General features: G+C 42.9%; 1 protein-coding gene across 2 annotated transcripts; it reads right to left on the minus strand.

Annotated features, from left to right (window-relative positions):
* Window positions 1-7963: 7963 nt before the first annotated feature.
* LOC104312244 (NELL2-interacting cell ontogeny regulator 1) lies at window positions 7964-23745 on the minus strand. 2 transcript variants are annotated; one of them, XM_069795332.1, is made up of 5 exons: window positions 23592-23745; window positions 23319-23322; window positions 22263-22405; window positions 20357-20445; window positions 7964-14476 (listed from the first exon to the last, which is right to left on the minus strand). In XM_069795332.1, the coding sequence occupies exons 1-5, from the start codon at window positions 23674-23676 to the stop codon at window positions 14405-14407; spliced, it is 393 nt and encodes a 130-aa protein (XP_069651433.1). In that variant the 5' UTR covers window positions 23677-23745; the 3' UTR covers window positions 7964-14404. The 2 variants fall into 2 exon arrangements, with proteins under 2 accessions (XP_069651433.1, XP_009910196.1); XM_009911894.2 differs by lacking the exon at window positions 23319-23322 and having other exon boundaries at window positions 8035-14476; window positions 23592-23711.

The raw sequence follows: 23745 nt of genomic DNA on the forward strand, positions 1-23745 counted from the left end.
TTGCCATGGAGATTTGCTATAGCAACACTGAAAAATTGGAGCTGCCAAGCGAAGAAGAAGATTTAAAGGGACCACAATGTGGTGGGTGGTCAGTGCTGTACTCCTCCCCTGTCTCTGCTCCTCGAAGGCCATGTCCTCTCCTTGGGGAACACCGGCTGCTGCCACCCACGCAAGAGGGTCTTCAACAATTTTTGTGTTTGTTGCTTTTATTCCCAAAGGGGCTGTGCTGAAATATGCAGCTCCCATCCCTTGCTTTATGTGTAACTCACTTAAAGTGAGATTTTGTTCCAGGAGGTTTCAAATGAGATGAAAACTCGGAAGTTTGCTTGGAAAAATAGAGATGCAGGGCCTGTTGATAGCACCCCACTCTCTGGGGAAGACTCCATTATGGCCTTCCTTGAACTCCACTGAAAACAAAGCCTTGTGGACAACAGCAACATCGGCACATGAGCCAACCAGGAATATGGATCCTGCACGGCATCACACTAGGTAACCATGATAACAGCCCAGACAAAACCTATGCACTGCAGAAGTTTAAGGATGCTTGCTTCAAGCTCCACTCTTGATCTGGGATTTTGCTAATAGGCTGTGTCCTGACAAAGCTCAAGCATGAGCCCTCCTGGATAGGGCATCTCCATAAGTAACTGGGTGAAATCAAGCATTCAGAAAGTGGAGGTAATACCTTTTGGAAAAGAGAGAGAGAGAGATGCTCTCAACACCTGGTTGCCGTAGACCATGGTTAAAGACTCATCTTGCAACATATCTGTTCAATTCATGGCTTTTTCCTTCTCTCACAGGAGGACACTACCTCCTTTCACCAGGGAGCAGGCTCCAGCCTTCCTGGTTTGTACAGAATAACTAACCTGCCAGGCTGTGGAGGTATCGGCCTTCCTGGGCTGAGACACGATTAATCCCTGGCTTTCTTCAGCCCTAGGGACTGTCACCAGCAATGTACTCTGCTTCTATTTTACTTGTTCCTGTGGCTTCCTCAGAATTACCTCTTATATCCCTCATTTCAATGCTTATGCTTTTGGACGAGGTTAGTTTAAAAGTCATCTCGAAGGACTCCAGGCTCTTGACCACTTTCTGGCAAAGTAGAATTGCCTTGTGCATGCAAGAGAGCACGTTGCAGAGCGGCAGCCCAGAGTAGTGGAAGCAATTCCTACCAGAAAGACACATTAGGCAAATTTTTAGCCCAAAGTGCAACTGAAACTCAACTTCCCTTGCACGGAAGGCCCAACTGAATGTCTCAGGTGAGTCAGGGCACACGTGTGCACCAAAACGGCTCCACTGACTCTATGAGAAGCTGAGGCTCCTAATCCAAGCTCTGAAGTTGGATGCCTGAAGTGAGGTTGTGTGAGATGGCCCAGTTTAACATTGTTTGTCTCTTCACAGGCCTCAGATGCCTGTTAAAGGAGCAGCTCCGTAAAAGCCAGGATGTAATGGAAAAACATTGTACAGTTTGACTATACACTCATCTAGGGCTGGTCACATAGTCTAGCCCTGATCTGCAGTTTTAAATAACACCAAATGGAAATTTTGGCACAAAATCCAAACCTTACACTTCCATTCACCCTGGCATATGTGTTTCTTGCGCATACCCTCATTATGGTCCCACGGCCATATCATACATGAGCTTCAAGAAAAGGACAGAAAGGAATTGCCTACAGATGCAATAAACTTCTATAAGGTGTAAAGCACTGTTTGTTCTAATATTTTTTCAAAGTATCTAAATAGAGTCTTTTCTAAAATTATAACTATTTTGTAATCTTTTTCATAATTGCTTAGTCTTTTCAGTAGGTAGGTAGAACAAGCAGTACAACTCACAGTGAGGTAAGGAAAGGAATTTGACATCTCAGGGAGGAAGGGCAACCACAGAAGTAAGCAGAGGTGTTAGCCATCTTAAACAACTGTGGAAATTATAAAAGGGGATCAGAGCAGAGAACTTGGGAAAACTTGGAATACAGAGAAGCTGAAGGTCCTGAAACATGTCATTCCCAGGATGCCAAGACTCCAAGGATGCCTGCACATGGTTTTGTGATATCTTGTTATTAGGGTCTATATATCACAGCAAAGTTTTGCATAGTTTATGTGCATCCAATAAAGCTTCTCTGTGAGAGGATGGACTGTCTTGTCTTGGTTTCTGACTGCTCAACCACCCACTATCCAGACTTAACACTGTGATAGCACCACAGAAGGAGTTTTTGCTGAATTGGACTACTGCCATCTAGACAGTACAACACCATTGAACTTGCTCCCACTTGTGGCAGTGGAGGGGATCTGCAGTAAAGCACTATCCACCGTCTAATGGAGTGGAAGGTGTTATTTCTGTGTTACAGCACACTACTAAGTTTAAAATAATGTCCTTTTTTTTCATTGCTTGGTGCCACCATAAAACAATCAGACATTGCACTTGCAGACTCAGGCCGGTTTTTGTGCTGGCCATGGTCTTTAAGAAGCATGAAAAAAGTTCCCAACTCCTCTTGCTAACAGAACCATGTGGTCCAAGATGCAGTTCTCAGTTCACAGGGAACAGAAGCCAGTCCGCATGGAAAAGTTCCAGAAATCTGTGTTGTTCTATACCTCCAGCAAAGCTGAGGAAGAGAGAAGCATGAAAGCACTTGCACGACTTGCTTTGCTATTACATTCGCTATTGCCTACCGCTGACTAAGGGATACCACTACTTAATTTACTTTGAAGGATGAGAAAATTCCAAGAGATTCATAGGAGTCCATCTGCTGTCTGAAGAATGTTGTAGTGAATCCCAGAGGGCTGTTGGAAATATTTATATTTCGTTATCTTTTTATGCAGAGAATCCATACCTAATTACCATTTGCTAACAAAAGAAGACTTTCCTCCAAAATAATCAGAAACATCCAGACGTTTATTGGGAAGATCATTAGTGAGGATAGACATCTGGTAGCTCCCTCAGAAAATCTCTTCTTGATGCCTAAGTGTTACAGGTATTGAAAGTTACATCTTTGCAGTGGAGGAAGAAAATGAATATACCTAGTTAAAATCACTAACGTTAAAGGCCTGAGTTAAATATGTGTGCATAAAAGGAAGGTGCTGGCAAAGGTTCTAATTTTAGAACTCCATTATTGTAGTCATGGGTACACATGACAAATACAGTGGTTAATCCCAGTCTAATACGAAGTGCTAAATCATTGCCTGTTAACATGGCCATAAGCCCTTTGTTGAACTCAAACAGAAGAAGAAAGCACAGAGACAGAAGAATCTGTGTCTGGTTACTATTACTTGAATAATAGAGTGGCAAGAGAATACAGGAACAACCCCAGAAAGGCCAAGAAGCAAAACCAGATGGAAATAGTGAGAAACATGAAGAATAGCAAGAAAGCATTCTTTAAACACATGGAAAGTAAGGAAGACAAAAACCAAATGAGGAGTTTGTTCTCTATTCAGCAGAAGGGGGAAGTTAATCAGGTTGATGCCTAGAAAGTGATACAGGCCTTAGCATCTATTTTATCTACTAACCAAAATAAGGTGAACTAGTGAGCAGGAGGCTAACACGACTGTCGTGGTTTAACCCCAGCCAGCAACTAAGCACCACGCAGCCGCTCACTCACTCCCCCCCCCCCATCCAGTGGGATGGGGGAGAAAATCGGGAAAAGAAGTAAAACTCGTGGGTTGAGATAAGAACGATTTAATAGAACAGAAAAGAAGAAACTAATAATGATAATGATAACACTAATAAAATGCCAACAGTAGTAATAAAAGGATTGGAATGTACAAATGATGCGCAGGGCAATTGCTCACCACCCGCCGACCGACACCCAGCCAGTCCCCGAGCGGCGAATCCCTGCCCCCCGCTTCCCAGTTCCTAAACTAGATGGGACGTCCCATGGTATGGAATACACTGTTGGCCAGTTTGGGTCAGGTGCCCTGGCTGGGCATGAGAAGCTGAAAAAATCCTTGACTCTAGTCTAAACACTACTGAGCAACAACTGAAAACATCAGTGTTATCAACATTCTTCACATACTGAACTCAAAACATAGCACTGTACCAGCTACTAGGAAGACAGTTAACTACATCCCAGCTGAAACCAGGACAACAACTAATACCAGTGAACATGTTTTAGGTAAGAACATTAAGCAGAAATTTGCTTTGCTTATGTATGCTTGTAGGTTTGTGCCAGGTCATTTTTCTGCGTTTCAGTCTGCCTAGAACTCTCTTTTTACTCACGGCTATCACTAGACCTACCTCAGGACATTTAAAGAAGAAACTAAAGCAACCACCATCAGCAATTATTGCTGAGAGCTCAGGGAAGATGTGAGTTATAGCAGCCACGGAAAAGGGTAAATGCAGTGACTATCTTTAAAAGCAGGAAGAGAAACTGGAAAATGACACACAAACCAGTTTATGATCAATCCCTGAGAATGTTTTAGAAGTAATAATCCCACCGACAGTTTGTAAGCATTTGGAAAACAAGAACTGGAATTGCAAATAAGAAGTATTTGTCAAGAATCAAGTCAAACTAGTGTAGTTTCCTTCTGTGACATGGTAACAGGTCTTGCAGGTAGGGAAAGCCAAATTTAATCAACTTCAGGAAGATTTCTGATGCTGTGTCACACAGCATTGTCAGAAGAAAAATAAGGAAACTGCTCTAAGGCCAGCAAAACTGTCTGGGTCACTGCTGAGAGTTAGCAATGGGTCACTGTCACCATGGAAAGATATCACATTGGGTCTGCAGAGACTCACTTAGTTCAAGGGTTATTCAGCATTTCATTAGTCAGCTGGATAATGAATAAGCAAAGTGGCTACTTAAGATGTAACACCAGCCTGGAGGTTATAAGCAATGCTGGGGGAGAGGGCTGGAATTCTAAATCATACAGACAAGTTGAAAAAAGGGTCTAAAAAACAGAATAAAATTTTATAAGAATGAGAACAAGGTGCTACACTTCATCAGGAATAATCAATGGCTTATATTTAGAATGAGGAACAGCAAGTTAAGTGGCACTTCTACAGTGGAGCTAGGGAGTCAAGCTGAAATCAGTCTACAATATTCTGTCAATGCCAAAAAAATGCAATTATACTGGGATACAAAAAACAGTGCAAAAGCTTAGACTGCCTTCAGCAGAAGGTCTGAACTGTAGTACTGCGTCTGGTTTGATCACTGCAATATTAGGAACTAGCAGAGACACCACCAGCAGCAGAAATAACCAGAGGTTTAAATTGCATCAAGGATGCACCACCAAAGACCCTGGAAAACTTCTTAATAATAGGGATGGCACTGGGATGCATTTGGGAATGGCATTGGGATAGCTGGCCCTGCATAAAGACAAGGGATGGATTGGGTGATTTGCTATGGATACATTTCCCTTCCTGGTTTTCGTGATTCTATGATTACAAGAATCATTTTGCTTCCCAGGCAGTGACTTCCCAGCTCTCTGTGTTGTAATTCCGGCAGAAACACAGACACCACTGGGAGAAATGCATTGCCCTTCTGCAGCATCTGAAAGTCAGACTATTTCTCCTTCCTCAGTTATCAGGGCAAAGGCAATGTTTTTCTGGTCTAAGCAAGTATGATGGCTAGAGAACATTCCCATTTTGGGATGGGTCACTGTCGTGGTTTAACCCCAGCCAGCAACTAAGCACCACGCAGCCGCTCACTCACTTCCCCCCCACCCACAGGGCTCGAGCCCACGATCCTGGGATTAAGAGTCCCATGCTCTCCCAAAACCAGGACAGTCACTGATGAAGGGATTCAGAGATATTTGGCTGGGTGCAGGGCAGCTACTAGGGCCCACAGCTTCTTAATCCTCCTTTAAATAATTATTTCACAGTCTTGCAGATGAATCGAGAGGTGAGAGGCTGGTGCACTGTAGATGTATCAGCCTATAAACAGAATAAATCGTATTGTGTTTTTTTCTGGCAGCCATCTCAGGCGCTGAGAAGGACAGAAAATTAAAGCACCCTATACTTATCTTGTCCCTCATGCCATGAGATAATGATTCACCTTTGCTCGATGGCTCAGTATCTTCTTTAAACACTAAGCCAGAGGTTTGGTGGGGAGAAAAATCTCCCTCATGAAATGACAATTTTGTTCTTGGCATCATTGCTTGACAGGTTCCCCATCTTGGAGCTTCCTGGAAAACCTTTCAAGAATCTAACCACAAGCTGAACCTTGGTCAGACTATGAGGCTTCAAGACACTGCAGCTGTCCCAACAAAGTCCACACAACACTGCAAAACAGGGATGTGGCTGCAAATAGGGAGTATGATAGAAACTTAGCACCAAGATGCCTCTTTCACCACAGTGTAAGATGTGGGAGAGCACCCAGGCTTGATCAGTTCTCCAAAAATCAACTGAAGCCAAGTGTGACAAGCATCTTTAAACACCGTCTAAAGCCTAGAATGCTTTCTGCTACACAGGAGGGGCTGCTGTCAAGCTATTGTGAAATGAAGGTCAGCTCAGGCTTTTGGTTCCAAGAAAAAGTAAGAACCACTGGCAAAATACCAGTTTCCCTAGTTTATATCTGAGGTTTGCATTGGACTGCTGGAAATCCAGCAACCGATTACTGTGCTGGATGTGGGGAAAATTTACAGGATAGGCGAGGGTTATGTACTGTTTTGCGTACTCTCAACCTGAATGCCACTGACAGTGAAGCTGAGCTATTTGCCTTGCTGCTGCCAGTCTTATCCCTGTCTAGGAGGACAGAAGCATGTAATTTTTTACTTGCAAGAGAATTCTATGTAAAAGTTCTGTTTTGGGTTTGTGTGGTGGGTTTTGGTAGTCGGGGAGAGGCTGCAGGGGTGGCTCCTGTGAGAAGCTGCTAGAAGCTTCCCCGGCTCCAAGTTGGACCCACCTCTGGCCAAGGCCGAGCTCATCAGCAACAGTGGTAGCACCTCTGGGAGAATGTATTTAAGAAGGGGAAACCTGCAGCGGAGACAGGAGCGGGATGTGAGAGAAACCCCTATGTGGACAGCAAGGTCAGTGAAGAAGGAGGGGGAAGAGGGGATGCCCCTGCAGCCCGTGGTGAGATGGCAGGCTGTCCCCCCCCAGCCCATGGAGGGGAGTGAAGGAGCAGATCTCCACCTGCAGCCCAGAAAGGAGGACCCCACACCGGAGCAGGGGGATGCCCGAAGGAGGTTGTGACCCTGTGGGAAGCCCGCACTGGAGCAGGCTCCTGGCAGGACCTGCGGATCTGTGGAGAGAGGAGCCCAGGCTGGAGCAGGTTTGGTGGCAGGACTTGTGACCCTGTAGAAAAGCCCACGCTGGAGCAGTCTGTGCCTGAAGGACTGCAGCCCGGGGAAGGGACCCGCACTGGAGCAGTTCATGAAGAACTGCAGCCTGTGGGAAGGACTCACGTTGGAGAAGTGCGTGGAGAACTGTCTCCTGTGGGAGGGACCCCACGCTGGAGCAGGGGAAGAGTGAGGAATCCTGCCCCTGAGGAGGATGAAACGGCAAAAAATAACGTGTGATGAACTGACCCCAACCCCCATTCCCTGTCCCCCTGCGCTGCTGGAGGGGAGGAGGTAGACAAAATGGGGAGTGGAGTTGAGCCGGGAAGGAGGGAGGGGTGAGGGGAAGGTGTTTTAAGATTTCGTTTTACTTCCCATTGTCCTTGTTTTGATTTGATTGGTAGTAAATTAAATTGATTTTGTTTTTTCCCCAAGTTGAGTCTTTTTTGTGCCTGTGTCCATAACTGGTGAGTGATCCCTCCCTGTCCTTGTCTTGACCCACCAGCTTTTCATTATATTTTCTCCTCCTTATCCCACCGGGGAGGGGCGAGGAGTGAGTGAGCAGCCTTGTGGTGCTTTGTGGCTAGCTGGGCTTAAACCATGACAAATCTCTTCTGAATTCATGTGTTCTGAGAGCTGTTGATGTTCAGGAAGAACCTGTTGGTTGTTTTTTTTAATTGCTGGGATTTGGGCACGTTATTCTGTGGCTACCAAAACCAGAGAAACAAAAGGCACAGGCAGTTCTTCTCTGCACAGACTGTATGTGCATACAGAAAGTGGAGGCAGGGAGCTTGTTTTATTTTAGAATAGCTATTGACTTCTAGGACATGGTTCAACCTTCCATGGGTAAAATACAGTTTAATTTTACATTGTATGTAAAACAAACCATACTTTAAATGTGCAATATACCAGCTGTCAAAATGCATTTAAACATTGTTCAGTTTCCACTTCAATGCAAGACTGAATTGTGCATTAGTTATATTCAGTGCTGTTGGCTGAAACCAGATACTTTTCACAAGCTGGATGCTTTATTACAGTGTATATATAGTCCAGGATGAATGCAAGAGCTGCTTAGGCAAGAAATCATGTGTATCAAACTTACTGCATGGATGAAGTTCTGCTCTTTAACTGGGGAAGAGAAATAACCCACAATGCCCAGAGCTTTGAAAGCCAACTTAGAGCACTAAAGATGGCCTCCAGTGAAAGCCTTGACTATAAGCGTTCACAAATGCTGGTAACTTTGATTTTGGTCCCAAAGTCTGTGTCTCTCCCCAGCCCCTATATTAAACTGAAAGGTTTCAGAATGAAACCATGGTCATCTCTTTAGGTTGTGGTTGAGAGCTGAATAGATATAACCTCACTAAACCTGGTATCACTGGTCTGTTGGGATTTATGCAAAGGAAAATGCTAAGTTTCATGAGGATCAGTGCAGAAGCCACACAAAATGACAGATTTTGTCAGTATTGTTTGCCTAAATGAACACTGGTTTGCTCAAAAGTTAGTCCAGATTTGACATTAATATGTACTTTATGTTAGCAGATCTTTCCATTAATTTGGACTAGACATAATTCTGTTATACAGAAAAGCTCCTACACTTTCTATTTTGTAGAAAAGCCCCTTGGATAAGTATCTTTATGCACATCAAAATGTCATGCAATAAATGTTCTTTGCACTTAAACTAAACAGAAGCTGTGTTTTGTCTCTACTTTCTCTAACAATCAACACAAGACCCTAACTGCTGTAATGCAACAACTGACACTTCACAGAGCAAAAAAGTCCCAGTGATGCGATTCCTTCATTTCTCTGTCGGTGGTACCTAATGGCTTTTGCATAGACAAATATTTTATGGAGTTCAGGAATAAAATAAAGGAATAGGGTAAAAAAAAAGTTCTAATCTTAAAAAAAAAAAAAAAAGAAAATAGCATCTATGCTTAGAAAACATCTAACAATTATATGTAGCTCAGGGCTGAGTCTGCCATTCTGTTTGCCTGAGCATGAACGTTAAGTGTTAAGTGCAGCTATTAATGCACACACACAGAATATTCAGATCCCCCAACCCCAAAACAAGAACTTGAACACTGGCCTCCCTTGAAACCTGCATCCTGCTTGCCCTATGGAATGGTCTAACTTGCATCACCAGTCAGCAGTCTTTCCAGTTGATTTGGACTCTCAAAGAGGGAAGCTATATAAAGAATAATGAAAGAGTTGCCAGTCCTGTTCCGTTTTCAGACTCTATTGACAAAGAGAACAAGCTATAGTTTTGCCACTTAAATGACCAGAAAAGTGCAGTATCACTTAATCTGATTTAAACTGCAAAAGGCGCTCGCAGCTAATGAAGACAAGCTGATATATTAGCAGGTTTTCAGCAGGTGCGTGGTTCAGAGCAGAAATCAAATTATGACAGCCTTGACTATCAGGAAAGAAAAGTGTAGGCAGACCAATGTAAGAAATAGAATATATGTAGATATTTGCATTTCCTTTCTCATGGCATCCATGCCTGGAACTCTTTTTCTTATGTTTTAAGCCACTTTTTAAAATTTGGGAGCTTAGAGGCCTTGCAAATACCACCTCTGCCACTCCCCATCTCTACAAAGTTTCAGACAGAACAGCAAGCCGGAGTTAGAAGGTTAAGGAGTATCTACATGGAGATCAAACTGCAAAACAATGCATAAAAACAAATACTATGCTTGAAACTAGAGCAACAGGCCAGCATATTTTACATTGTGATTTTTATTTAATTAGTTCACAAAACCTGAAGGTGTGATGGCCACCTACCAATGCCATTGACAACTTCTTTGCCCCAGACAGCTATCAGTGCAGTCACAAAGCAAGAGACAACCACATAATGTAGTACAGGGAATAAAACAGGACAAGGTGTATAGTGAGAAGGATGTGTGCACGTTCTGATGGCCCTATTAAATACACATGAAACAACAGTTTGGATTTAACAGGGACCTTTGGATTCTGAGGAGAAAAAAATGCACTTCTTGTAGGAGGCACAGCGGCAGTTTTAAGTACGATGGGAAGAGAAAGCCTGTTTGTACTAACACTTCCCATTTTTCACGTTAAAAGTGTCAGGCTTTCAGAGGGCAGAGAAAATACTGTATGTGTAGATGAAGAGGGACAAGAGGCAAAACAGTGCCAGAGCCATCAAAGACATAGGACCATGTAAGTCTGGAAGAGATTTCCCAGCTCAGCAGCATGAGCACAGCAACATACAATCACTTTAAGACATTTTTCATGTGCTCAGGTGTTTGTTACTCACATGTGCATTGCTGCAAGATTTCTTTATGGCACAGGAGAGATGATCTGCATATCCAATGGCCAGCACGAAGGGTAACTAGGACAGTGGCTTGAGCAAAAAGCCAAGACAGGAGCAGAGGAAAGGCCACAGGGCAAGGAGTGAAAGCTAGACAGGATTGGGCTTGTACACTATGTAGGCGACCCTCATATCTGGGTAGTTACATAGCTCCTTCCTGACAGTAGGCAAATGTTTTGCAGTACCATTTCTTTTCCTTCAAAAAGGAGCCTTTACTCCTCCCTTTGGTGCGGTCTCTGCAATGTACTGGGCCGCAGAAGCAGGACCACTGGCATGTTTAATGGTGCCCTGTCCTCGGCAATGGGGAAACCAAGAACTTCAAGACTTTCTAAAAGTGTGTGTTTCTAAGGGATAAAAAGGAGTGGCTCTCTGGAGTACAAGGAGCTTTGCTTTATGAATTTGGGAAGAGGCTTATTTCTACACATAAGAACAACTGCAACAGATGACACCAAAGGTCCTTCTGAGGCCAGTATCTCATCATTGGCACTGACCAATAAGAAATGTATAGGGAAAAATAAAAAAACATGTCAACTACAATGTCTTCCTACAACAGTGTTAACTTGCAACAACTTGTGGTTCAGGGTGTCTTTATATTTAACAGTTTGCAATAGGATTTTCAGGCATGGGTCTGAACAGCTGCTTTTTAAACCCATGTAAATTTTTGGCATCAGCAACATCCTGCGATGAGGACTTCCACAACTGAAACACAGAGTAGGTCAAGAGCATCATCTTCTTATTCGCTCTGATCCTGCCTCCAGCTGGTTTTGTTCAGTGCACCCCACTTCTTGTTTGGGAAGGGACAGCAAATGCTCATTTTCTGGTCACTTATAGTTTTATAAACTTCTATCATCTCCTTCAGTCATCTCTTGTCTAGACCGAAGACCCCTAGTCTGTCCATTAATTCGGATTATCCTAGCTGCTTTTGTCAGCACTTTATCTGGTTCTGCTGTATTCTTTTGCTTTATAAAAATGGTCTTGACTCTTGTCACTGTGTCATTTTAAACCTGAGTTTACATATTCAAATCCTTCAAAGAAAAAAGTTCCTGTTCACTTGCCCAGAACAGATATTCTGGTTGCTTGGTGCAATTCCGAGACCTCCCTGCCAATCTTTTTTTAGAACTGGTGGCATATTAGCTGTCTTCTGCCCTCCTGCTATTTTGGTGGTTTTGAACAAGAGGTAATACAAGAACAGTCATTCAACTAAAGGAAAATAGGTAAGGTGGGCTTTAAAGGACAATACAGCAATTTCTGCTAGGAAATTCCTGATTCTAATGGATCTTCTGCAGACTGAAAGGAATCTTTAATTTTTCAGATTCTGAGGAAGAGAATGAGAAAGTTATTCCCCTTTCCCCATCTATCCCCCTCCTGGCTGTTTTCTCGTGGGGCAACAGCTGTTACGTCCTGTGTTTCACTACCCCAATTCTGGCGATGTGAATCAGATGGTAGAGGTGTAGCAAAATCACTGAAGGAAAATACTTCCACATGGTCAGATTTTCTTTTGTTCAAGCCAGCGTCTGTGCAGACACCAAGGGAAAAATTCATCAAGATCTACATGTGTTTCCAGTTGTGCCAGAACATCTTATTACTCAACACCTGGCTAAAACAGCAGCTGACTATGGCCTGGTTCCTGTCCACACCTATAACAAGCTGATGAGATTACAGCATCCTGGTGGACAGTCCACAGATTAACTCATCTTTGGGAGCAGTTTTCACCACCTGAACTGTTCTGGGACCTCCTCCAAGTTCTGCAATGGGAATGTTGGCTTCCCAGGTAAAAAGAAGCCCTTCTCCACAATGTCTCCCCTGGACAGGGAATGAGATACCGGTGTTGCTCAGCACCATGTTCACTCACTCCATGGTAAACTGAATTGCCACTCATTGCTCCTGCAGTGCTGCCAGTTGGATCTAAAGGGACTGCTGACCTGAGGAGTATCAGCCCCACCACCCACACTTGCAGTGACTACATACTGACCCATCAGGACGGGGGGCCAGGGGTTCACCGAGAAATCCCTGGGCCTAGAGAGAGGGCAATGCCAGACTGGAAGCGGGAATGGAGGTTGCACTGGAGACGAAAGCCAAGGCAGGTCCAGAGCAAAGCAGAGGAACAAAGCCAAGCTAGAACAAGATGGGATGACCCACGTGCAGCAAAAGCCAAGAAGCTCTGAGAAGGCATTCTACTACAGCCAGGATCAGTTGAAGCCCTCCAAAGGAGGCTTTGCTTCCAGAAGTCCAGAAAATGCTCTGCCATGGATGAGTAAAGACTGTTGCCCCTTCCCACTCTCTGGGAGTGGAGCTGCAGGTGAGGCTTGCAGTCACTCTTATTTTGCCAAGCAGCCAGATATGAGCAGTGCCAGCATCAGAATCCCCTCTCCAGTTCACACTGAGCTTCTGTGCTGGCATGTGTCCTGGTCCCACACAGAAGGGCATGTTGCATTTCTCAGTGTGCAGGAATTGGTTTTCCAAGCCCTGGACAGGTTTGGCAAGCCACTGAGGCTGCCTATCATGTTCTGCTACTCCCTCAGCTGTTTGTTACCATACCTGCAGCTGCACTGGCAGAGCAGTAATTGTGTGTCCTCTCTCATCCACTTCCAGCAAAGTACCACCAGTTTAGTTAGAGAAGTAAGGCCGCAGGCAGGCACTTTCTTCCAAATTCAGCTGAAGAGATTTTGGCCTTCAGATATCCATCTCCCATCCACTCCCCAAGCCAGGTTAGCACTCCACAGTCCCACTGTTGGAGTGGTTTGAGATGGCTCTAAATCACAGCAAACAAACAGAGCATCTACTCAAACTGCTCAGCCTAATTCAGACTTGTGAGTGAACACAGTATCTTAGAATAAAGTGGCAGAGTTGAGGATAAAAATCATCTTATTTTTCAGGTACACAACCCTTTCTTCATGCCTAAAACAAAAAGAGCAATTTTCAAAGGCAACTACAATGAAAGACCAAAACGTTCAGAGTTCAGTCCATCACAGAATGGACCAAATATGTGTGACCTAGCCACTGTGTTTCACCTGAAGTAAAATAAGGAGCACTCTCATCAAGAAACTTCTTGGCACTGCACAGAGCTTTCCTTCAATGTGATGTTGAGCAGCTGCTGGTGGTAGCACGCGGTACAGCTGGAACTGGCAAGGCTGCCTAGTCATACCCTTATTCTCCTTTTTCTACTCTATCCATTTGACCTGCTAAGATAAAGCTATTTAGAGATACAGTGGGTTAAGAATGGAGTGTCCAGGGAAGGAGGGGAAGAAACTAAAGGTTTTAATTAAGGAAGACAATACTCTTACGCAGGATACCAGAAAATTCAGCACTAAGTTATAAACTGTTTTGGTCCAATACAGAACACATATAACTCCTTATGACACATACCTCATTGCAGCTGACTGAACTACAACATGCCTGAATGTGGTCACAGTGCAGACAACAAACAGAAAAGAGTTCCGTCATCTTTAATACACAGGCAAAGCCTGGAGAGACCACAATTCCCTGTCTCAATATAACTGGGTATGTTGCCACAGAGATATGTTCATATTAGAGACAAAAAACAGCTGCAGGTGTCTCTAGAGCACTGCTGGCCATATTTATCTTGTGGTTTACACTTGGCCAACTCTGATTTAAAAATCAAAGCAGGTAAATTTTTCCCCCACTCTAGTACCAAGTAACAGATTTACTGAATTGAGCCCTTACTGGCAACCCAACGGATGTGAAAAGAAGGTACTCTTTTAAAAAAAAACAGAACAGACAAATACATAAGACACAGCCCCCCAGGTTCCTCAGTACATTGGGGCATACATGCTTGCAACATGAACTTCATAAAGCTGTATTTTATACAGCTGCATTTTAAAAACCGCTGAAGAGGTGATACTCCTAGCTGGCCTCCAGGATTCAGTTCAGCAGATTTGCAGTTACACAGTCGCACAGATTTCTCTTTTCCACCTGAAGAAGCAGAGTTTCTGTCTGTAAGAGTGGGGAACAAAAGCAACATCAAAAAAACAAGTGTCAGCACTGTAAAACTAATTAGCTCCAAAAGAAAAGTCCATTTTACTTTTGTTCTAAGATTTAGAATTGGTTGTGTGAAATGAGGCTTGAGGTAAAAATCAGAGCTATTGCTTACTGCTCTGCAAAATAATTTAGCTATTGCATGATTAACTGGCATACCAACATGGCAATACTTCCTGTGACATGGAGAAATTCAGTCCAGTAGACATTCATGTTTTTCACATTAGTACATTCAGTATGTGTCTAGGTCCTGTTATTTTTGTTTAAAGTTATTTGTCTTTCTTACAATCTTACTTCAACTGCACAAACTAGAGCATAAGCTCTCAAGTTCATGAGAGGCTTAAACCCCCCCCAAATGTGTCAGAAATTTTCTTTTTACTTAAAAACAGAGTAAAAAAATTAAATTAAATTTAGAGTATTACAGCATGGACTCACTGTTGAAAGTTATACAAAGTAAGGCATAATTTAATCATAGAATCACAGAATATCTCAAGTTGGAAGGGACCCGTAAGGATCATCAAGTCCAACTCCCTGCTCCTTGCAGGACTACCTAAAACTAAACCATATGACTAAAAGCATCATCCAGATGCTCCTTGAACTCTGACAGGCTTGGTGCCGTGACCACTTCCCTGGGGAGCCTGTTCCCATGACCGACCACCCCTCTCAGTGAAGAAATTTACTTCTCTTTTAACTTCTCCTGCTTCACTGTTGTTATTGTTAATATGCTGTTGGAGCCTAAAATAGACAATAGGTGCTGAGCTGGCATACGGCCATCACAGTTCAAACATGTGATGAGATTGCTGGCTTCTTTAAGGAAAGGAGTCCCAAACTGGTGAAAGCAGAGGTCCCCCAGTTGAACTGGGGTTCATCGATATCAGGAGATCATTGCTGCCCACAGGGATTTTCTGGAGCAACGAGGGTGAATTGAGAACTTCTCAGAACTGGAGCTGGGCATGATCAGAAAGGCGTGTACCCTCTCAGCCCACCTGTGTGAGAAGAGGCTGAGGACCAGGGAAGGGACAGCAGGGCTGCATAAGGGAAATTTGGGAATCCTTCCTCTCTAGCACACACACTTTGGTTTTCCCAGCTGTTTGGAGCACTTGTGGCTTCAGCAGATGCATGATGGAGCACAGAGCTGTTTGAAATCAACATCATATCTTCATCTCAGTTTGCCTACTATGAGCTGAAGCTGTATGTGAGAATCAGTCTGATCCAAGAGAGGACTTCCTCCTCACTGTCGTGGGACACACAACCTGCGGGAAGTCCACTCACCAAATTAATCCCCACTGGTGTAACCAGCTACACAAAAAAAGGGCATTATGAAGACTACCGGCTCTAAATGCCAGTGAAATCCACCCTTAATCTGCCTGTCTTGTGATTTTCGTATGAGATGGAATTGCCATGTGATTAAAGGCTGTGTTTTAAAAGCTGTGTTATCCATTGACCCACATCAGCTAAAGGCACATAGAGCAGAGCTGGGCTGAAGCATCCTGCTTACCGCCTGCCTTCTTAGTACACGAAAAGCTATCTATTATTGGTCAGGTTTTTTTCCCAGATGATAAATCACTAGACCCAGCCCTGTGGTTCTATATTAAATCAGGTATCGCTTTTGATTGTTTCAGCTACCCTGCAAAACTGGAAAGATCCGATCAGACTTTGCTAATAACCTAAAAGACACTCAATCACCACCACCTAACCATCTCCTTGACATAATTTGGAATGGTTTGAATAAGGGAGGTTGACAGCATGGCAATAGCTTTGCAGCTAAGCCCCAGGGCTGCTTACCATCTTATATATCTTTAATAACATTTTCAAGCCTTTGTTTTCACTTTCATGGGCACATCTAATTTAATGTTCTTTGAACATTCGAAATAACCATTGACAGCTTAGAAAGGAATAAAGAACAAAATGAATGGCACTAAATACAGCTTTGCTGACTGTTTTGTGAGCTTGATCACAAAACCATTTGCACAGAGATTTGTTATTATCCCCTGGTGGGTTAAAGCATGTTTTAAAAAAAAACCCAGAAAACCAAGAAACCAAAAAACCCAAGCAAGGCAGGGTCCAGATTCTGAACCTACAAAAAAGCTGGTAAGTTCCAACTAAAAATGCAGTTCCTGAGCTCTTTAAAGTTGTAATGTAATGTCCACTAGTTAACTCTGAAAAATGAGTTGGAATTTTGAAAATAAGTGTCTATAGTGCAGACTTACAGTGAACTGTTTAGCCCATGGACTGGATTTGTTTTACAGGATTTGTTTTATGGCCTGCTCCCTGCTGGCCTCTGTCTTGAGCAGCTTTTAGATGCAGTAGGGAGCTGGCTGTAAACTGGCTGAATGGTTTTGATGGTAGCAGCTCCTTCCCAGCAGTACAAGAACTCTCTCCCTAGTTCATGATCAGAGCTGCACCTGCCACATACTGCACGTTGGCTGAGTGGTGAATCACAGATATCCCCAGAAAAGATTGCCCGGAGTTGGTTACTGCTGTTAAAACAACTAATCCAGCCTGCAGCCTGCTCCAAGGGGCCAGCAGCAACGAAAGGGTGGAAAACAGTATGCAGGGGGGCAAACAGATCTGATACGTGCATGGGTAGTAGCCAGCCTCTTAGAGACGGTCTGTGACCCTTCTCTTACTGCATGAGTAAAATGCAGCCAGCCTGTCAATCAGTAAGTGATCATCACATCAGTGTAGGTTACAAACATGTCTAGCCTTGTAAAAGGAAGGAAATACAGCCCATGGTCCCCATAAAAGGTTATGTGACCTATGCTAGAGTCAGTTCACTCTGTGAGACACCATGCAGATCAACACAGGGCCAAATTAAGTGTGAAAACTCTTTGAGTTGTGCAATAAAACTATATGGTTTCCCCTGTACAGAACTGCAGGGTGAGATTTGCAGGAGGAATTAAATGGGAATTTCCTCTCTGAGCTTTTGGGAATCCCTCCCCCTCCAACACAGTTAGGAGCTGCTTAGTCATCATCTAAAAATCTTGCCTGCAAACAAAAGAGAGTTTTTCAAGGAAATGAGTGTCTCCAGTGGGAATATTAACAAAGGGAATTGTATTTTTGGAGACAGAAACATTTGCCCCGCTAAGCAGCAAAACAGACTAAAATAGTCAAATGTAAAATATATATGTAGCTGAAAGCAATTGTCTTAAAACTCCCAGTTTCCATCAAATTGGGCCACAGCTGAATAATAAAACTAGGAATTGAAACACCATAGAAGACAGTTCCAAGAAGTCCTCAACTATTAAATATTTCCATGTCTTTTGAAGATGTAGGCAGAATTCCTAGCTTAATGACTGAAATAGGCCTGTCCTAGTCCAGAGGCACTGAAGGATCTCAATATGGATTCAATTATTTAGATTTTAAAGTGATAAGGAAGTGATAGGTTTGTTTTGGTAAGAGTATATGATGGAGCCATATTTTCAGGCTTGCTGTCAAGTCTACAGCTCTGAAAGTCAATAATAGGACATTCCTCTCAACCTGTGGCGGTGCAGCTCCCTGGGGCCACTCTGAGATCTCAGGATAAGCTATGCATACTTTGGGAAAACCTCCCATTGTGCTGTTATCTTAATTACAAGTGCAGAGGCTTATGGGCACCAGGCACCCCCTGGCCACACCTGGACCATCCGCTGCCTGAATTGTGTATCCCAATGACTCGGCATGAATTGTGGCCAGAATGTAAAATAATGACCAAAGCCAATCATCTCGAGACCCTACAAATAGCGATCCAAGGAGATGTCTTTTGGGCTCTCCGGGACTGCAGCGGGCTGTGTGACCCAATATCTCCCCCTGAGCTGGGATGCCTCTCAGGGTAGATTTCATGAGGATTAAAAGATTGTCCATCAAAGATTTCACGAGGACTTAAGGGCCTGATTTCATGAGGTTTACTGACTGTCCGTTGATGAATGCTGGCACATAAAAGTGAGTAATTCATGAAACTCATGAAAGGGAAATTTTAATCATAGGTTAACCTCTGTGTGTTTCTTGCGGGGGGGCATAAAATTTGGTTCAGAACTCTTGTATCTGTGCATGTGTGCATTTGCAGTTTGGTTCGGAACTATTTGCCTGTCTCTGTGTGATTTTGTTTGGAACTATTTTGTCTGTATGTGTGGTTCAGAACCGTTTTATCTGTCTGTCTGTGCGTGTGATTTGATTTAACCTCCATCTGTGTGTGCAACCCTGCTGTAAGTTTTGGGTGATCCTTGCCATTTTCTAATCTTTAACTAAGTCGCAAATTTGATTGTAACAAATTCCATCGAATCACTCTGTTAAATTGGCTGATGATTAAGTACTGTTAAAATTATACAACCTAATCTTGTGATCTATCTCAAAAATATTAATAAATCCTAAATTGCTGCTAAACCAAAGCCGTGAAACAAAATCTCATTTGTGACACAACCAAACCTTTTTTGTTTGCTCATTTCCTCTCCTTGGTTGTCTGTTATTTTTATTTTTGAAAAAGTATTAAAATACAGTTGCTATCTTTGAGGCTCTTATTGCTACTCCTGCTTTGGATATCTGCATTTTATAAAGCTCCTCTCTTGGTCTGCAAGCTGTAGGAGTCATAAAGGTCACTGCCATAGCCAGACAACCCAAGAAGATTTTAGTAGTTGAGATATTTTTGAATAAAGATTTAGAAATTCTGGCAAAAAGTTCAAAGGTTTGTAAAAGAAGAAAAAGGTGTGCTAGAACCACTCTACAGCACAATCTGACCATTTTGTTTGGGCTGTATACAGTGCTCAGCAGATGTATTCATTAACAAGATTTCTTCATGAAGAAGCCCAAAATACATTTGACCTGTAATTATTGAACAGATTTTGTTTAATTGTAAATGTGCTACATAGCAATCTGGTTCTGCTGGAATGCTTGTTTTTTGTAGTATGTCACAATTCAAGGCACCTTCATTCCTGCACCTGCATTTTCACCTAAACATCATGGACCCTGCTCAGCGTTACTTCAAAACGTTCTTCAAAGATGCCAGGTCGCAGGCTTTGAACTGTGAACAACCTTGACCACAGATCAGAAAAGCAAAAAAGTTTGAGTGCCTTCTGTTCAAAAATCTGTGCAAGAATGTAGATATAGCACTTCAGCTAAAGGGTACGCAGGAGGTGGGGAAAAAGCTACCCTCCTGAGACACCGCTATCTGACAGCAGCTGGGATACAGCTAGTCACAGATTGCAGGTTGCAGTAGCAAGAGACAGATTCAACTTCCCTCACAGAAGGAAGATACCAACCTTGGCAAATTCTCCACACTGACTGCAAGCCAAACAAGTTTCATTCCCTATGCTGCTCTACTTTGTGGCATTTTTTATCATTATGGAATCAGAGCAATGTAAAAAGTATCTACAGGATGATGTTTCCTCCCTTAGCCCCTCACCAGGGGTAAAAGCATGTGCAGGGGAGTATTTTATTTTGGCAGGCTTTTTTTTTTTTTTGAGGTGGCTCTCTCCTTTTGGGGGAATAAATATAAATGATGCTCTCACCTTTACTCCCCCTAACATAAAAACAAAGGTGTGTGCTCAGTATTTGGAATAAGATGAGAATAGCAGTGCTAATGGCGGTAACTCTGCAAGAGGATAGAGGGCTGAGGATTGTCAGTTCACTCCTTCCTAAACTTCCTAGTGTCCCTGATACCCCAAGGCAGAAGAATTCCACAGATTATTGAATAGAGAGGTGGAATGTAATTACCCAGCCTCACCTTAGAAGATAGGACAGTACAGTTGACTGAGTGTCTTGTGCAAAATCCATCCACCTTATAAATCCATCCACCTTATCTACTTTTATCCACAGCATTTTCTTCCACATTAAAAGAAAAAAAGAAATTGAATGTTTCCTTACCCGTGTGTCTAGATTATATGCTGTCTTCTTTAAATCCTGCAGAGCCCTCTGCATGAACTCAAATGCATGGCAATCAACACAGGGACGACCTAGGGGAGCATTTAGTAGAGAATCATGACTATATGGCATGTAGTATTAAGCAGAAGGAATAAACAGTGATTTTGAGTATGAGGAAGAGCTACAGAAAAGAGTCCACAGAGTGAGTACTGATGTATGTACTCTTGAACAATCCAGGTTATTGTAAACGGTCCATCATGATGGTCTACCCAGTCTCTCAATGCCAAAAGAATTACTTCAACAAATTTTCATTAAAATTTTCTTCCTCCTTTATTGCTGTTCCCCTCGTCCTTCTCTTGTCACAGTTCATAGTGTGGAAACATTGAACCCATAACTTGAGTCTTTAATCTTCCTCCACCAATCCTGAGCACATTTCCAACCTCATCTTCAGATTTTCCAGGCTTTTCAGAAATTACCTCTGAAACCATGAACCTGTTCCCTGGAAAATCTTGCCTCCTAATCTCACAAACTTGAGCTCTAAATAGAAAGCTAATGGAATAAAATTGACTACAATATCACAAAGACAGATCACTTACTTAGCCTCTAACTTTGAATATGATACAGCTTTGTCCAAAGCTAGTGAAGCAAGTAGCAGATAAACACAATGCCCTGTTATTAGTGGGCATTGCTGATAAGCAGAACTGCTGCATTCTGGACTAATTGCAGTGTTTAAGATTAGTATTCCCATATCTAGATATCCAGACTGAAGGTCACAAGGCTTGCTTTGCCTTGATCATCATGTAACACAAAGCTGTGCTCTAACAGATAGCAGTACTGAGACAGAACAAATATAGACATGATGAAATGTCTTTGAATCATCAGGCTCTACATATGCTCTTATTTGCTTCTCAGTGCCTGTGCCTCTCTGACAACTTCATAGGAAATACTGCACAAGTGAGAAATTCTGAGCGCAGGTTTAGTTTGCTCTTTGAGGTCTGGTAAGGAAGAAAGGATGAAACCTAGAGTGATGTTGGAAAATCCTGCAGTGTCTGTCAGCCTATTTTGCAAACACTTGATATTTGACTGATTACTACCTCCCTCTGATAAGCTGGAGTATGAGCTTCCAGCTCATGATCTGTGTGCTAACCAGCAAACAGGAATCCTGCCTGCTGGAGAAAAGGAGTCTGCCAAATTCTTTAACTGGCTAAGAAAAAAAAAAAAAAAAAAAGAGATAAAAAATAAACATTGAGCAGTATTAAAGGCTTCCTCTCTCATTGTTGTACCACCACCCAACCTTAGTGTTATTATATTTGCACCAGACAAAAGGAGAGGACAGCATTTTCCACATCAAAAACTTCATGCAAGGACAGATCTGTCATTATGTTTATGACATAAAATAAACTCAACACAGAGCAGCAAGGGAGAATTAGGTGGCTGAAGGCTGCAAGACTATGTGTTGACAAAGTGTGCTTTCTTGGCATCTTCATTGAGAGTTTTTTTAATAAAAACTACTGACTCTAATACAGTAGACATTACCAAGAATGAAAGATGTAACAAACAGTCAATGTCAGTTGAAAAAAGCAAGTCTCAATAATGTCTCTGAAAAGCAGACAGGGTGATTCCTGGCATAGAAAGGGCTAACACAATGAAAGGGCTGTACAAAAGAAAAGGTGCAGAACAGTGCCAGATTTTGGGTACAAACAAGACAGCAACAGGCAGGAGACAAGGGGAAGAGAATGGAGAGCCTTGGATGCAGGAGAAAAACAGCACTGGTATGCTATCAAGTAGTGGTTTTAAAACAACATAAGCAAGATATGTCCAAAATAGTTTGAATTATTTGGACAAGCTTCAGTGATGTGAAACCCTGCAACATTAAAACTACAGTACTATCTGTATGGGTGGTACGTACTTTCAGCTGGTATGGCTGTTCCCGCTTCTTGGTCAGATCTAACAGGCTCTGCAAGAAGCAGTGCAACGACAAAAACTAAAGGAACTGTAAGGACCGCTCTTCTCAGAAGGTGGGGTGCCAGCATCTTGGGAACGGGTGCTTCTCTGTTTACCAAGAGACATAAACAAGTTAGTGAGGAACATTACAGGTACAAGGGGGTTGTTACAAAGAACTTAAACGTTCCTGATGGCTAAAGCAGGACAACGTTCTGTCCCTTCCTGATTTTAAGTTGGTGCATGCTAAGCAAAAGATGTTGCGTAAGAACATCAAATCTGCATGTACTGAATGCAAGAGTACAGCATTCCTCAAAACAGCTTGTATTTTACATTTGGAAGGGCAATAGAGGGAGGCAGGAAAGGTTTTTCCCTATCTTCCACAAACACAGAACAGAACAAGCTTGCTCTTTGATATATGCAATCCACCGCTTCAAACACAGCTAATCTGAAGCTGCAAATTCTGCATGAACACTTGCAGCACGTGCAAACCAGCAATTCATCCTGGAAAGGAGCAGCGTTATACACATCCCCTTCCTGTGCACCTCAACCTAAACATTAGAGTAGGGGACAGTTCAGAAGCAAGACATACACATATACATGTAGAGTCACAGATATATTTGGGCCCACACCAAAAAAAGATCTTGTCATGTAATTCCTATAACCTCAGAACTGGATTTCCTATCCCTCCCACTATTTAGAAGTGATCTGATGTGATCCTTTTTCTTATTTCTACAATCCTTACAATAAAGGGATTAAAATCGTAACAGGAGGCTTGGGTTTTCTCTTTTAATTAATGGTGATCTGCAATCAGAGCAAGTACAAAGACACCAGGCTTTGCAACAGGATGCAGCAGAATGTCTGCAAGTAACAGTAAATTAGGATAATACCAGCCTCCTTTGAAAGTGCCTAACACAGGGGCCTCCTGGTCAGCAGGAGCAGAGGCTATCCTCACAGTTGACTACAAGTGCTACAAAGGTTCAACAAAATAAAGCAGATACGCTGTTAAACTTTTTCAGGGTACCTTACTCATCACCCACCCCAGCGTCAGCTCAGCTTCGTATGTGAGCCTCGCTGCAAAACAACTGCTCCCGGAGTGCAGCAATCACCTCAGATCACATCTAACTACTGCCTCTTAGTTATTCCGTGGGAATTTGCTATCTGCGAGAAATAATCATGACAGGCTTCAAGGGTGGTCTCTCTCTGCAGTGCAACTGGGAACGGAGACAGATCTGTGCATGGACTTCTGTGAAAGAGAAAAGTCACCCCCTCTAACAAAGGAAAAAAATATCAGTACCTGATCTCTCTCTTGTCTTTGTGATGGTCTCTTTGAAATGGCCGCTGCAAACTGCTAACAGAACAAGTGCAGCATTTCTGAGCATGTGCACTGTCTCTTTTTAACCTTCTCTGAAAGAGGTTATTACTATGGGGAGATTTCTGCCATGGCAACA

The sequence above is a fragment of the Haliaeetus albicilla genome, chromosome 1, assembly GCF_947461875.1.
Source record: "Haliaeetus albicilla chromosome 1, bHalAlb1.1, whole genome shotgun sequence".
Classification (NCBI taxonomy): Eukaryota; Metazoa; Chordata; class Aves; order Accipitriformes; family Accipitridae; genus Haliaeetus; species Haliaeetus albicilla.

Excerpts from the sequence above, each read along its gene's own strand:
- LOC104312244 (XM_069795332.1), bottom strand. The coding sequence starts at position 23,676 with ATGCTCAGAAATGCTGCACTTGTTCTGTTAGCAGTTTGCAGCGGCCAT. Across the intron at positions 20,446-22,262 it reads AACAGCCATACCAGCTGAAA|GTCGTCCCTGTGTTGATTGC; the intron begins GTACGTACCACC and ends ATGCTCCCCTAG. Across the intron at positions 14,477-20,356 it reads CATATAATCTAGACACACGG|ACAGAAACTCTGCTTCTTCA; the intron begins GTAAGGAAACAT and ends CCACTCTTACAG.